This window comes from Diplotaxodon limnothrissa, linkage group LG19 (genome assembly GCF_057381915.1).
Source record: "Diplotaxodon limnothrissa isolate DT_005_m linkage group LG19, D_limnothrissa_male_GT1.1, whole genome shotgun sequence".
Classification (NCBI taxonomy): Eukaryota; Metazoa; Chordata; class Actinopteri; order Cichliformes; family Cichlidae; genus Diplotaxodon; species Diplotaxodon limnothrissa.
In genome coordinates, this window is record NC_140614.1 from 24,277,170 (window position 1) to 24,290,083 (window position 12,914).

At 41.3% G+C, this 12,914-nt stretch overlaps 1 protein-coding gene across 1 annotated transcript; it reads left to right on the top strand.

Annotated features, from left to right (window-relative positions):
- Window positions 1-2,264: 2,264 nt before the first annotated feature.
- otomp (otolith matrix protein) lies at window positions 2,265-12,161 on the top strand. Its single transcript, XM_085342483.1, has 9 exons — window positions 2,265-2,355; window positions 2,846-2,982; window positions 3,214-3,316; window positions 3,492-3,677; window positions 4,573-4,747; window positions 5,333-5,400; window positions 6,939-7,123; window positions 7,449-7,620; window positions 12,061-12,161. The coding sequence occupies exons 1-9, from the start codon at window positions 2,265-2,267 to the stop codon at window positions 12,159-12,161; spliced, it is 1,218 nt and encodes a 405-aa protein (XP_085198609.1).
- Window positions 12,162-12,914: the final 753 nt, after the last annotated feature.

Below are 12,914 nucleotides of genomic sequence, written 5' to 3' on the forward strand. Positions count from 1 at the left end.
ACTAAAGACACTGTTATTTTCTGGGGAAAAGTTGGCAATGACTACATTTAGATGAGTTTGATTCTCTTTAATTATGAACCAATTATCAAATGATTTGCTGCCTAATTATTCAGAGTGATACACTGCAATAAGGTCAGGTCTAACTTCTTGCTGTGACACACTTTTTATGCATGTCAGGGTTTTTGTTTCTGTACCTCTTTAAAACTGATGAAGAAATGCTTCTTAATTAAGATTCAGTAGTGATCCATCCAGGTGGGTCACATTTCTATTTCAGTTTTAAGACATCTGTCTCCTGCAACTCCTGCATGTAGTACAGAGGTCACATTCCTCCTGAATGTGCTGAGCAAGATATTGACCTCAAAATTGCTATTGTTCTCAATTGCAAGGCAAATATCATTCCATCTCTAGTAATTATTTTGGCAATGCAGCTTTGATGTGGAAAGGCAAAAGCGGGACGAGGAGCAGCAAGACTCCCTCTTGGAACAGCAGAGACAACAAACATTAAATTAAGTATGAATGGAGCAGCTGGTGTGGAGGTGTGTTGCAAAACGACTTGCAGATTGCAGAGGTCCATCTAAACAGGTTATCAGGCTTTATGCAGGCAGAAGCAACATAAATAACATGTCCTGTATAAGATTTGCCACAGGCATCGGCTGAGCCTTCAGCAGTTGTTAAGGTCACCTGATCTGCCAGGTTTCTGTTGGCTGAACTTGACTCAGTAGAGTCATTGCTACGCTAGCATTAGCCTTAGAGAGCATTTTGAATTGATCTGTCTTTTTGCCTATGTTTTCATGCTGTCTTCATCCTCCAAGGAATAAAACATTTACAATGATGGTGGTCAATGGTGGTTTTAAAACGCGTCTTAAAACCCATTTTTACTCCTTGGCATATGACACTGTATGACCCTGATTTCATTGGTTTTATTGTTTTTAATCTATTGTGCTCATTTTATTGTTTTTAATTCTAATTATCATTTTAGACTTTTTTTGTGCTATTTGTGCTTATTTTTTTTATTTTAAGTTTTTATTTATTTTATTTATTTATTTTGGGTAAATCTTTTTTTTTCTTTTTTTCTTTTTTTTACTTAGTCATGTATCATTTTTGGCATGCCAAGTGTACAGCACTTTGTGTTCAGCTGTGTTGTTCCGAAAGTGCTATACAAATAAATTGCTTGCTTGCAAGGTAAATAAATTAATAGAAAAAAGGAAAAATAGCACAGTTATTGATATGAACCAAATGATTAAAGATAAAGATCTGAATGTTTCAGAAGTTCATCTAAACAGGTTCTTTTGGGAAAATCCTATTTTCTCTCACTAATTTCTCAAAGCTCCACATTTAATCACCAGTATTATGTGAGTGCTAGACTTCAAAAGTCCTTCTGTGCTCCCTGTCCCTTCACTGAAGTGTGCAGAAGATCAGATCTCCCAACTTTCCTCTTCCTGAAAAGTTTCAGGAGAACCAACAGGACTCTTCGTGCCCTGAGCTCTCATGCAGATCTATTATTACATAATACTGCACCTAAAATATGGACTCAATGATATATTAATTTCACTTTTCACCTCTGAAGACTCCTTCAATTATTGATTGGCACAGTAGATGTCAAGAAAAATGGCAGTGAGTTTCTGTGCGTGTGTGTTTGTGTGTACGCGTGTGGATGTGTTATTATGTGTGTGCAGAGCAGAGAGCGAAAAGGAGAATTGTATCAAGTATCCAATACGTTTTCCCTCCACAGGGTCCGTTGACCATGAACAATGGCCAGTGCTGTTTGTTCCTGCTTACCTGAGGCTTAGGTCTCCAGTGAGTCAGAGCAAGACCCAGCCAGTATCTATTCTCCAGGAACAGAGTTCCAGCACAGAGACACATTGTCCGCAGCTTTCTTTAATTAAAGACCCCCGGTCGACACTCTGTGCCAGGTGACCTGAACTGCTCCGAGCCTGCATGTTTCTACCACTATCCTCTCCACTAGGGATAAGTCTCAGTGGATAATTAGAGAGGGAAATGCTATACTGCTGTCATGAGATGGAGGAAGGATTATCTACTAGGACTTTCAACTGAAGAGGCGGGGAAAGAGGAATAATGTGATGGTTTCTTCTACAGTCAGCCTACCTATCTCTTTCTCTTACCTTTCACCCTCTCTCTTCCTAAGACCAAATAATAAGCGAGGGAAGGGACACACAAGTGACTTTTCTTAATGTATTCCACCTGTTTCTCATCTCAGCTGTGTTAGCGAGTTAGTCCCAAGCAGGTTTCCATCCAGAGCTGACATGGAGTATCCAGGGAGAAGACTGCTTTCAGCGTTCCTGCTTTTTCTGCCTCTTCTGTATGTCAGATGTCTCTCCAATCAAAAAACTACAGGTATCAATTTAATACTGTTGGATAGTCAGATTAACCTCCTAAGACCCGATTCTCTTCCATGGCATGCATTTTTAATTTCTCTTTGCTATTTGGGCTGATTTGGACCTGATGAATGTAAAAACAAAGAATTACGTGATTTTTTTTTTTACCTTATTTTTGTTTCTGAGAAAAATGAGATTCACATATGAGGACATTCACATTAAATTTCGATAGAACAGTGGCAGTGTAACGTTCTCGTAAGTGGATATCAGGCCCTTGTAGAGCAAAATTTGGTACTTTGGTCTAGACAACCCAAAATATGTAGTCAACATATGTGGACACCAGGTCCTAGGAGGTTAATGCTAAACACATCAGTGATCAAATCCTGCTTGTTTGTATATTTAAAGGGAGGCTTTAGTGGCAGAACTGCATGAGTTGTGGAATTTGAGGTCTAACTGTTTAAAGTTTGCACATATGTAATTTGCAACTTGTCCCTACTGTGTTTGAAAAGTCTCCTGGTGTGTGCTGTCTGATGCTGAGGAGCAGAAGTGTCTGGATTTGGCCGGAAATGCTACAGCCCGAAATGTAAAAGGAACACTGCAGTGTGTCCGTGGCTTAAACACCAGGGACTGTATGGAAAAAATCAAGGTACACAAGAAACAACTGATGGGGAAAGTAGATTCTTACCAAAAACTGTCGTACATTTCATTTCATTTATTTTATTAATTTTTATATCAGCTCTGTCAGATGCATGGCAGTTGAAATTTCTTAACATTAATAGGAACTGTTATATCTAAAAAGTGACTACAAAAGAAAATAAAAAGTATCTGTGAGACATAAAATGGGAAATATAAAAATATGAATATATATTTTGCTCAGAATGGAACTGCAGATGCAGCCTCCATGTTTGGAGATGACATCTATGCTGCTGGTTTCTGCCATGGCCTGGAGCTTGCTGCAGGAGAGTCCTACAATGGTGTAGGTAAGTCACATGTTTAAGGTCTGCAGCAGGTGACACAGGAAGGCACTGAAGTCTCTGCAGCTTATGCCAAAATGCAGATACTGTTCACACAAAATACTTTCTTGCACCCACTGCTTAATCCCAATTTTAAAATTGATTCCTTTTATTTATTTTTCATTTTTGGTCTCTTCTGTAGATGGTATCAGCTACTATGTGGTGGCAATGGCGCGCCGCTCCTCCTCAGACCTGTCCCTGCTCGAGATGCATGAGCGCAGCTCTTGTCACCCCGGCATTCGAACCACAGTGGGGTGGACTGTTCCCATTGGCTATTTGGTCAACACATCCCAAATCAGTGTAGGAGAGCAGTGCAACTTCCCGAGAGGTGAGTCAGAGGGGACAGGGGTGATATAAGTGTAGATGTGTTTTGGTGGAAGGTGTATGAAATGTTCAATGCAAGGAGGGGAAATCGGGAAAGCAGTGAAGGGGAACAAAGAGGTGAAGAAATGAAGCAGGCTGGAGATGCAAGGAGAGGAGACAGTCACACAACAGTGCTTCTTTCTGTAAATGTGAGGTGGATAAGGGGATAAAAGGGGAAACACAATAAAAAATCAGAAGGAAGGATAAACAGGAAAAATGCTGTCTCTTAAAGTTTATTATTATGGTGCTCTGGACACATGGTTCCCAACCATCAAGAATTTAGTGTGGTCTTTTTTTCTATAAAAATCCAGCATCCAAATCTTAAAATACATTTTTGGCTGAGCATAACTTGCACGTGTGGTCCCAAACAGTGAAGAGGCTCATACTTATTTAATTTTAAATCAGTAGGTAAATTTAAACTGCACAAAAAAAAGATAAATCTGACTTTTAAAGTCTTGTGATATTGATAGCAAACTATAAAATTCAACAGTGGGAAGATGAAAAAGAAAGACAAGTGGACCTGAGTTATTTACTTTGACAGGGAACCTTTATGGTCATTTCCAGTACTATATTTTTATTCTTGGACTCTCTTAACTCTTGGAATTGAGTAGTTGGGCATGACTCACAGTTCACCCTGTCTGAGATTTCTTCTGTGATCACAGTAGTGTGAGCTTAAGATGACCACAATAAGGATATCCCCTCTCAATTACATCATACTAACTGAGTTTAGAGCGTTCTGTAGCCTTGTACAGTCCATATGCTGACCATGCAACAGTTTATAAACAGGACAAAAACCTTAAGCATGAAAGTGCAGAAGACTTTTCAAGTGTTCTTTGGTGTCTGTGTCTTTTTATTGTTAGTGGTGGGGAACTTCTTCGGCTATAGCTGCGTGCCAGGCATTAAGGATCCCCAGCACGATCCCAGAGGCAACAATCCAAAGAACCTCTGCGAGGCCTGTATAGGAGACGAGAACGACAGACACATCTGTGCCAACAACCACAGAGAGCGGCATTACGGAGAATCTGGAGCTCTGAGGTACACTGACATTAGTAACATGGGAAATAATACAACAACAGTAGTAGATGTTATGACTGCTGCCTTTGTGTCTGCCCTCAATTTATATCCATCCCAGCGTGCTGCCTCCATAAAGAAAATAATAGTGGAACTCTAGTGTATGCCTTATCTGAAGGTATGCAGTAGAGATAATAACAATACAGTGACAAATTACTGTGTGTATATATAGTGAACAGATGGAACACACAACCAGATTAAAATAAGAGAACAGAAAATAATAAATCTAACAGTTCCTGTGATTGTGTCGCATAATTTGTTTAGAAAATCATGTATGTATTAAAATATAAATATATAATACTGTTTGTGCTGTGCAGTACTGCCGTCTGTGCAGAACAGTCTTTGGCACAGTACTGAATGTACTTCAGAGGGGAACAAAAGAACTACAGGGGGTGATTTCTTAAAGTGCCACAGTAAGTGGCAGAGGGAGTTTACTTATGGTCTCCAGAGTGTGTTAACAGTAGCACACTGGCAACTGTGCTGATTTCATTCATATTTCAATCTGTTTATAGACTGAATGTGTCTTGCTGTTTGTGTGTTTTCGTTCAGGTGCGTGGCTGAGAACCTCGGCGACGTGGCTTTTGTCAAACACACAACAGTCTTTGACAATTTGGATGGTCAGTGTGCAAAATATTGTTTATTTTAGAGACTATGATAGTCGTTGTTGTGTGATATAATTTTTATAATGTCTCAATTTGTGATTACATTGCTTGGAATATGCAGAGGGTGCAACTCCCTGTCAAGACATAGGATGTCAGTGTTTCATAACCCATTTGTGCTTTTTACAGAAAGTGGAATACAGTGATTGGATTGCACTGTAATTATGATGTCATATGATAATATGTGGGAATGTGAGGCGGAGAGAAAAGTAAGCAATCTGAAAACAAGAGAAGATAAGAGCGAGAATGAAAAAGAAACAGATATCACACACAAACGCACACACAGGATAGTCACAGAGTTGCAGACATTTTGTCCAGCAGTGAAGTGCCCTAATTCTCTGTTTGCTGCATCTGCTCCTCTGCTTTGGGCAACATCCAAAATTAATGGCGATCATTATCGCCGTCACGCTACACAGGCTCTGCTGGTATAGCCGAGAAGGAGCAGTTTGACGCCAGCTCCACAAAATGCTGTCGCTGCTTAACGAAGCATGTTTTATCATATGGTTCAGAAATGTCCAGAGTCAGAACGATTAACAGAGGTCAGGAAAACACAGAAGGTCTGGGCTGTTGTCTGGGAATGCTGTAGGCTTCAAGGTGGTTTACCCTTTTTTCACACAGTTGTTTGTTTTGTTAAACGGGGTTTCGTTTCCCTTTTTAAAATTCTCAGGGGACCGATCAAATCTGACAAAAACAGCATATAAAATATTGGTAAATTAGTCATAAATCAGGATTGCACTGTTTGATAAATGTGTCATCATAAACAAATTAATGAATGCACAAAAGAAAATGAAAAACTAAAGTAGTTCTTAGTTAATATAAATAGCTTATTCAGAGTATGAGGAATAATCACATACTAAACATTACAGCTTTCAAATGGTTTTAGATAAGGAGGTCAATGCATATGATGTTACTTTCCTTAGACTTAACTCAGAGGGAGACCGTGCAATTATATGGACAACTATGTCTTGGTATACTTACTGTAAACTTTTTTTAAATATTACTTTCGTGGCATTTTAGCCTTTATTGGACAGAGACAGTGTAGACAGACAGAGAGGGAAAGACATGCAGCAAAGGGCTGCAGGTCAGACTCGAACTCAGGCTGCTACTTTCTTTCACATGCTCGCCTGCTCACCCACTGAGCTAAATTGGCAACCCACAACTTACTGTAATCTTATCATCATGATGAGGACCCAGGATATCTCTACAGCTGGCCAAGAAATACACTAGTTTCTCTAAACCACAGTAAAACCATGTTAAAGAAAGTGCATATTCATTACTGGCTTTTAGAGGCATTGGCATGTGGACTTTGCTCTGTGATAGTCAGAGATACCTAATCCCTTAATAGTCAGGCTAACTGTTTGCAGTCTTAATGTAGCTGAGCTTTACATTTAACAGACAGATTGGTTCCAGTTGTCTTATGTAACGCTGTGAAAGAAATCAAATGTGCATTTCCCATAATCCCAATCTCCTGTTTATACATCTCCTCTCTTGCCCAGGTAAGAACCAAGAGTCCTGGGCCCTGGATCTGGAGGTGGAGGACCTGAAGCTGCTGTGTCCTGATGGAACGGATGCCGGTCTGGAGGAGTATGAACGATGCCACATTGCCGCAGTCCCTGCCAACGCTGTGGTGGTGCGTATGGAGGACAAGTGCCGTGTCTGGAAGTACCTGGAACGCTTACAGGTGGGTGTGGACATAAGCTGCATGTGCTTTGCTTTTGTGTGTGTGAGAGTGTGTGTGTGTATGCACGTTTTTCCACAGAGCTGTGTGTGGATCTCTGGAGCCTGTGCTATTTATCTGCACATCTTAGTACGCAGGTATCTGCTAAACTGTCACCCTTCCTCCGTACTCAGTGTGTGGGAGACTCCAGGATGATTGATACGTCCTGTGCTGATCCGCCCAGCCTGCACTTACAATCTGAAAGACACTTATGTACACAGAACGCCAACGCACATCCATGCATGCCCTCATGCATTAAGCGCAGTCACACACTTCCTCTCTCCTGCAGAATGTGTTTGGCAATGCCACGGAGGGCTTCAGCCTGTTCAGCTCAGCAGGCTATGGCCAATCCGATCTGCTGTTCAGTGATGCCACCCACCACCTGCAGAGAGTTCTGGGTAGCTACTCCTCTTGGCTGGGCCCCACTTATACCACTGTGCTGCAAGCCTTCGAGTGTGAGGGTAAGAGTGATGACGTGTGCCTATTTGCCTGTGTGTAAAAATGTGTTTATGTGGAATTGCTGATGAAGAGTGGGTGGCTAAGTGGCTGGAGGAGTGTTTTTTGCTTTATGTGTGTGTGTATCTGTGAGCGCATCCACTGCAGCTGTTCTCATTATTGCACTCTCCCACCACCAGGCTTCTGCTGATGGAAGAGGAGGAAGACATCTAGCACATCATCTTCCACCCCATCCCGCTTTCTCCATCCTCCCTCCCTGCCATCTGTGTCCCCCGTCTCACCATATTTTCTTCTTTTAGCTTTGCTTTATTAATGTTTTTTCCCCCCTGCATTTCACCACCCAATCTTTAATATTATATCCTTGCCCTCCTCCAAACTTTTATGACTTTTAATATGCTTGCTGGCAGGTTATGACAAGGTTAAAGAGTGGCTAGTTGGCTGTTAAAACATAACTAAAATTGAACATGTTTTTTAAAGGGCTCTGGGGGGGAAAGTGTAGAAAAGAAAGGGATAGGACAAAAAAGTTAATGATTGTTGTGGTTTTTCTTTTGTGTTTGATTAACACATACCAAAAAAAATCTCTTAACATTTGCTGCCCTGTATATTTGTTGGGAAACTGCAGCCTTCTTGGCTTGTTTCATTAGACTAAGCTTCGGTACCACCTTTCCACCTCACTCCCACAGGGTCTGTCTCTGGCACTGAACAACTGGGTGCTATTAACTTTTTGCTTAGAAGTCTCGGTTACTGTGTGTGTGTGTGTGTGTGTGTGTGTGTGTGTGTGTGTGTGTGCACCTAATTGGTGCTCTGGCATACTATACTGTTTGTGCATGTGTGTGAGTGCATATGTGCGTTAGTGTTGATAGCATTCCTGCTTTCCCATGCCTTGTATAGCTTACTCCTTTGGATCACTGCTTTCTCACGTCCGGTATGGTGATCCAGGCTGTGTCAGCTCACAGTGTATTTTAACACCTTATGATTAGAAAAGGGGGAGGACTTAAAGTTGAGTTGCCTTCAATGACCCTTGAGGGAGTCTTAAAAAAATGATAATTTTCTCATCTGTGACAACATTTGCGTCACCCAGATTCCTCAAGATTTGCAGCCTCTCCCACACTGCTGTCTTTATACACATGTGGGGGGTTTTCCTATAATATGTCATTTATAATTTAACATTACCACCAGTAGTGAGATGATGATAATGATAATGTGTAAGAGTTACTAACAGCAGGATGTTTAATTAGTCAGTTTTGAATTTAATCTTATTAAAAAACTGTCCTGGGGAATTACTAAAGAAATTGCAACTGCAATTGACAAAAATAAAAACAAAACAGCATCTATAAGCATTTATAAGGCTCTATAATTAAAGAGACGCAACCAGTTTGACCTTACTTGACCTACTGAATCGTGTACTGTAATTGTGGGCTTTTCACCTCATGTCCACCTCATGTTATTCCACATAGCGCATCACTGAGCTTGGCAATCAACTGATAAGCCGGATGAAGTTCTCCTCATCAAACTGTGGTCTTTAGACCTCGTCATGCATGAAGAATCCACAGCTGGTACAACAGATAATTTGCAGAAATTTGGCGGCAGATTTTTTTGTGTGTGCATTTCTGTTGTATTTCTTCAACTCTGGTTTTGGTGCTGTTTGTTGCTACTTTTGTCCAACAGGCTTAAAAGAGGCTTGATGTAAATACTCGTCTCTTCGTGAATGTGTAGTGCTGCAAACCTTCTTTATTTTCAACCAATTAAACGAATGATGATAAAGAGAATAATCCTCTCTTCTTTTCACGCTGGCTTCTAATTATCCCGAAACAGCTATATATCTGTGTGGAAATGAATTAGATTTGATATCAGCTCTTTTGCTTCATCACCCACTCTCTGGCTGCCTCTTGCACACACATTTACTCAAAAATAGTCACTTTGCTCCCTCTCAGTCATTTGGAGAGGGACACAAGAGGATGAAAAGAAGCAGAAAAGCACAAAGGCTCAGGTGTTCACTCGGTTAGCGAGAAGCACCTCCCAGGTGGACAGGTGAATCAGAGACACACTATCTTCACATGTGCAAACAGAGCTCCATTCAGGGTAGGCTAAATGCTCCTGCTGGCAAAGCTACCAGATTTACAACACCAGCGGCTTAGAGAAAGCCCATGTTTTTGATGGAGCAGTATCATTTAGAAGTGAGCAGATACTGTAGATTGAACTGCATTGCAGCAGAGTGCTGCAATCATTCTCAATCCTCAGCTCTCTTGCTGCCCATTTTGCTGCAATGCACAAATAAAAACAACTAATTCAATTCAGTCCTCTGAAACTTGAGTGTGAGTATATAAGAGAAGGGAGCGTGTCAGTGCAAGTGTTGGAAAGTGATAATTAGTCATTTAGAAATGGAGTTTTTTTGCACGTATACCAAAGCATACTATAGCTGTTTGCATCTATATTTGTGTACTGGTGTGTTTGCATTGCTTTGCTAACATAAGAGAAACTTTTGCTGGATTTATTGTCTTGCTTTGGCTTTGTGTGTGTCTTTGATTACAAAGAGAGAGGGATTATGGGAATTCTACCTACACAGAGGCACATCTAGAAAGGCCATTACACCTCCAATAAGATTATTGGACTATCTAACAAGAAGCCTTATGTATAACCAGAGGTCCAGATAGCAGGAGATCTTAAGCATTTAGATGTTATTTTGTGCAGTAGCCCAAAAAGGTCAACAGCAGTTGTGCATGGGCTGAGTGATGAATGTGTATAAAAAGATGCTTGAACAGGAAAAGAAGCGAAAAGTTCACACACAAAAGAACACATAGCGAGCACAAACATTGGCTCCAGTGTGCAGATGTCATTGTTTTTAACACTTTACTACAAAGACGTGTATTATGTAGTTTGTCTATTATGACTGGATTGAGGGTTTGCAGACACATTAACACTTACCATGTGGCATTTGTGTGTCCAACACTTTGAATCTGTGATAATTAATCCTGATAACAAAGTATCAAGAAAACAAGGCACCAGATACATATGCTTACAGGCCAATCCATAACCATCTGGCAATGACCAAGTGAGGTATTCCCCAGTTGGCAAGCGATTGCTGGAAGTTGACAGCGGTCACCAGAAAATCAGTTGCTAAAGCCCCAGTCATACTGGCCTAGAGACCAATATGTGACACACTGGCAACCATGAGTCACAAGTGGAAAATGTGTATTCCCTGACAGTCTGGCAAAAAACTCCTTGATTTGATTGCCAGCAGATTGTATGTGATCACCTGTAGTTTGCATGGAGCGTGAAGACTTGTCAACAAGCACTCACAAGCTACTTCAGAGAATTACTGAAACTGGGAAATGTGCAGCACAAACTCAGAAAGTCAGAGAAGACCCACCAAACCCCAAATTCATGATCCAAGATAGCAGAAGTGCACACAAACAGTAGTAAAACTGTAAAGTTTTTAATGTGTGTGCACTACTGCGTATTTATAAGTCGCTAAATAAGTGATATGCAGCACACTGACAAGCTCCTATCCATGAACATGCTGCAGAGGCAAAATGAGTAAAGAGCACATTTAACATAGGAAAAATCCTGGCTATTGCATTAACATTGTGAAGAAGCTAGATAAAATGAAAGCTTAATAAATTTAATTTCGGTTACTGTACATTCATCAAACTACTGTGTTTACACCTCAGCAAAGTTGTGGTCTGTCGCTGCAAGTGGTAAGATTTCTGTGAAGGTGTATGTCAGGCCACAGGCTGTAGCTGTAACACAACTATAAATCAGCCTGAACACTTTGGAGCCATTTATAAAAGAACCACTTCAGTTGCTAATGTTATTTTGCTAGCCTTAGCTAACAATACTCGCAGTTTAAACTTTTAATGTAAATGAAACCTCTGGATGATTTTCCTATTGTTTTTAATACAATAATGCCTACAAAAGTTGTGTTTAGTGTCATCTTGCGTGTTTGTGGGTGTCTTCATCTGCGCTGACACGGGTGATGGCGCGAATGGTTTGACCGGAGGTTGCCAGGCGAGAGCGCCAAAGATGAAGGGGATGACAGTGATGGAGGGGGAGAGGGGAGAGGAGTGACAGGTAATCCATCAGAGGCGTTACTGTCATTATTCAATTACCACCCATCCTTAGCACTCTTGATAACCCTAAAACACACACACAGGCTACAAGTGTGTGCATGCAGTTGGAAGCTGCAATGGGTTAGCAGATCCTCTTACACACAGTGGGTTTGTGCTGTGTGGGTGGTGAGGTGAGTCGGGACACAGAACTTGGCACTAGTTCTTTATATGCTTTTAGTGCAGTAGACCCTTAAATCTCCACCTCTTCCTCTCTAATGTCCTCTATTCCCTTCTCACAGCTCTCATCGCTCACGTTTTTCTCCCCTCACCTCTCTTTATCGACCTCACCCTCAACCTAACCCTCTTGCTCCTCACTTCTCCGTCTCCATTCCATAGTTCCCACCATACCCCCCGCCTCCTCCTCCTCTTCCGCCTATCTCTCTCCTCTGTTCCGTCTCCTGAGCCCAGAGCTGATAAGGAACACAGAGTATGATTAGACGCCAGTGACACCAGGCTTATCGTTCTGCTTCCACAATGCTCCCAAGATCACTTGCCCAATAACAGCCAAGCATGGCAAGCATGAACACACACATGCACACACACATGTTGCATCCATAATACGGCCCAAACTGGGTGAAAAATGACCACAAGCAGCAGATTGTTTAAATGTGAAGTGGTGGGGAGGAGGACGTTTATGCAGCGTAGTGTGCATAGGTGTATAGAGCGTGACAGAAGATGCACGCTCAGGGTTTTAAATTTAAAACACTAGATGGCACTGTCCACTCAGCAGTGTTCGTGTATTCATTAATGCTTTTTCCAATAAAACCATTATAATGCCAGAGGGCATACACATTACTGACGCTCCTCAGGGTGTTTCAGCATCCTCTCTTTTCCAGTTTTCCTCTCACTTTCCTCTTCTCATTTCATTTTCATTTTCTCCTTTCTTTCGCATTTACACTTCTGTTTTTTTTGCTCTCTTCTGTCCTTGTGTCTACCTTTCTGTTTGCCCTTTTTCTTCCCTGTGTCCAATCCCTTTCTCTTTTCTCCTCTCTGATGTTCTACTCATCAGTTTTTGTTTTCGTGTCTTGTGTCCTCTATTTCTTGCCATCTTTCCTCTCTCCCCTTCTTCTAAATCTTCCCTGCACCCCCAAATTTCCTTCCCACGCTTACCTCTGCTCCACCTTAGTCTCTTCTCTCTCATCTCTTTTCTCCTTCACCCTTCCTTTTCTGTCATGTTTTTTCACTTCCCC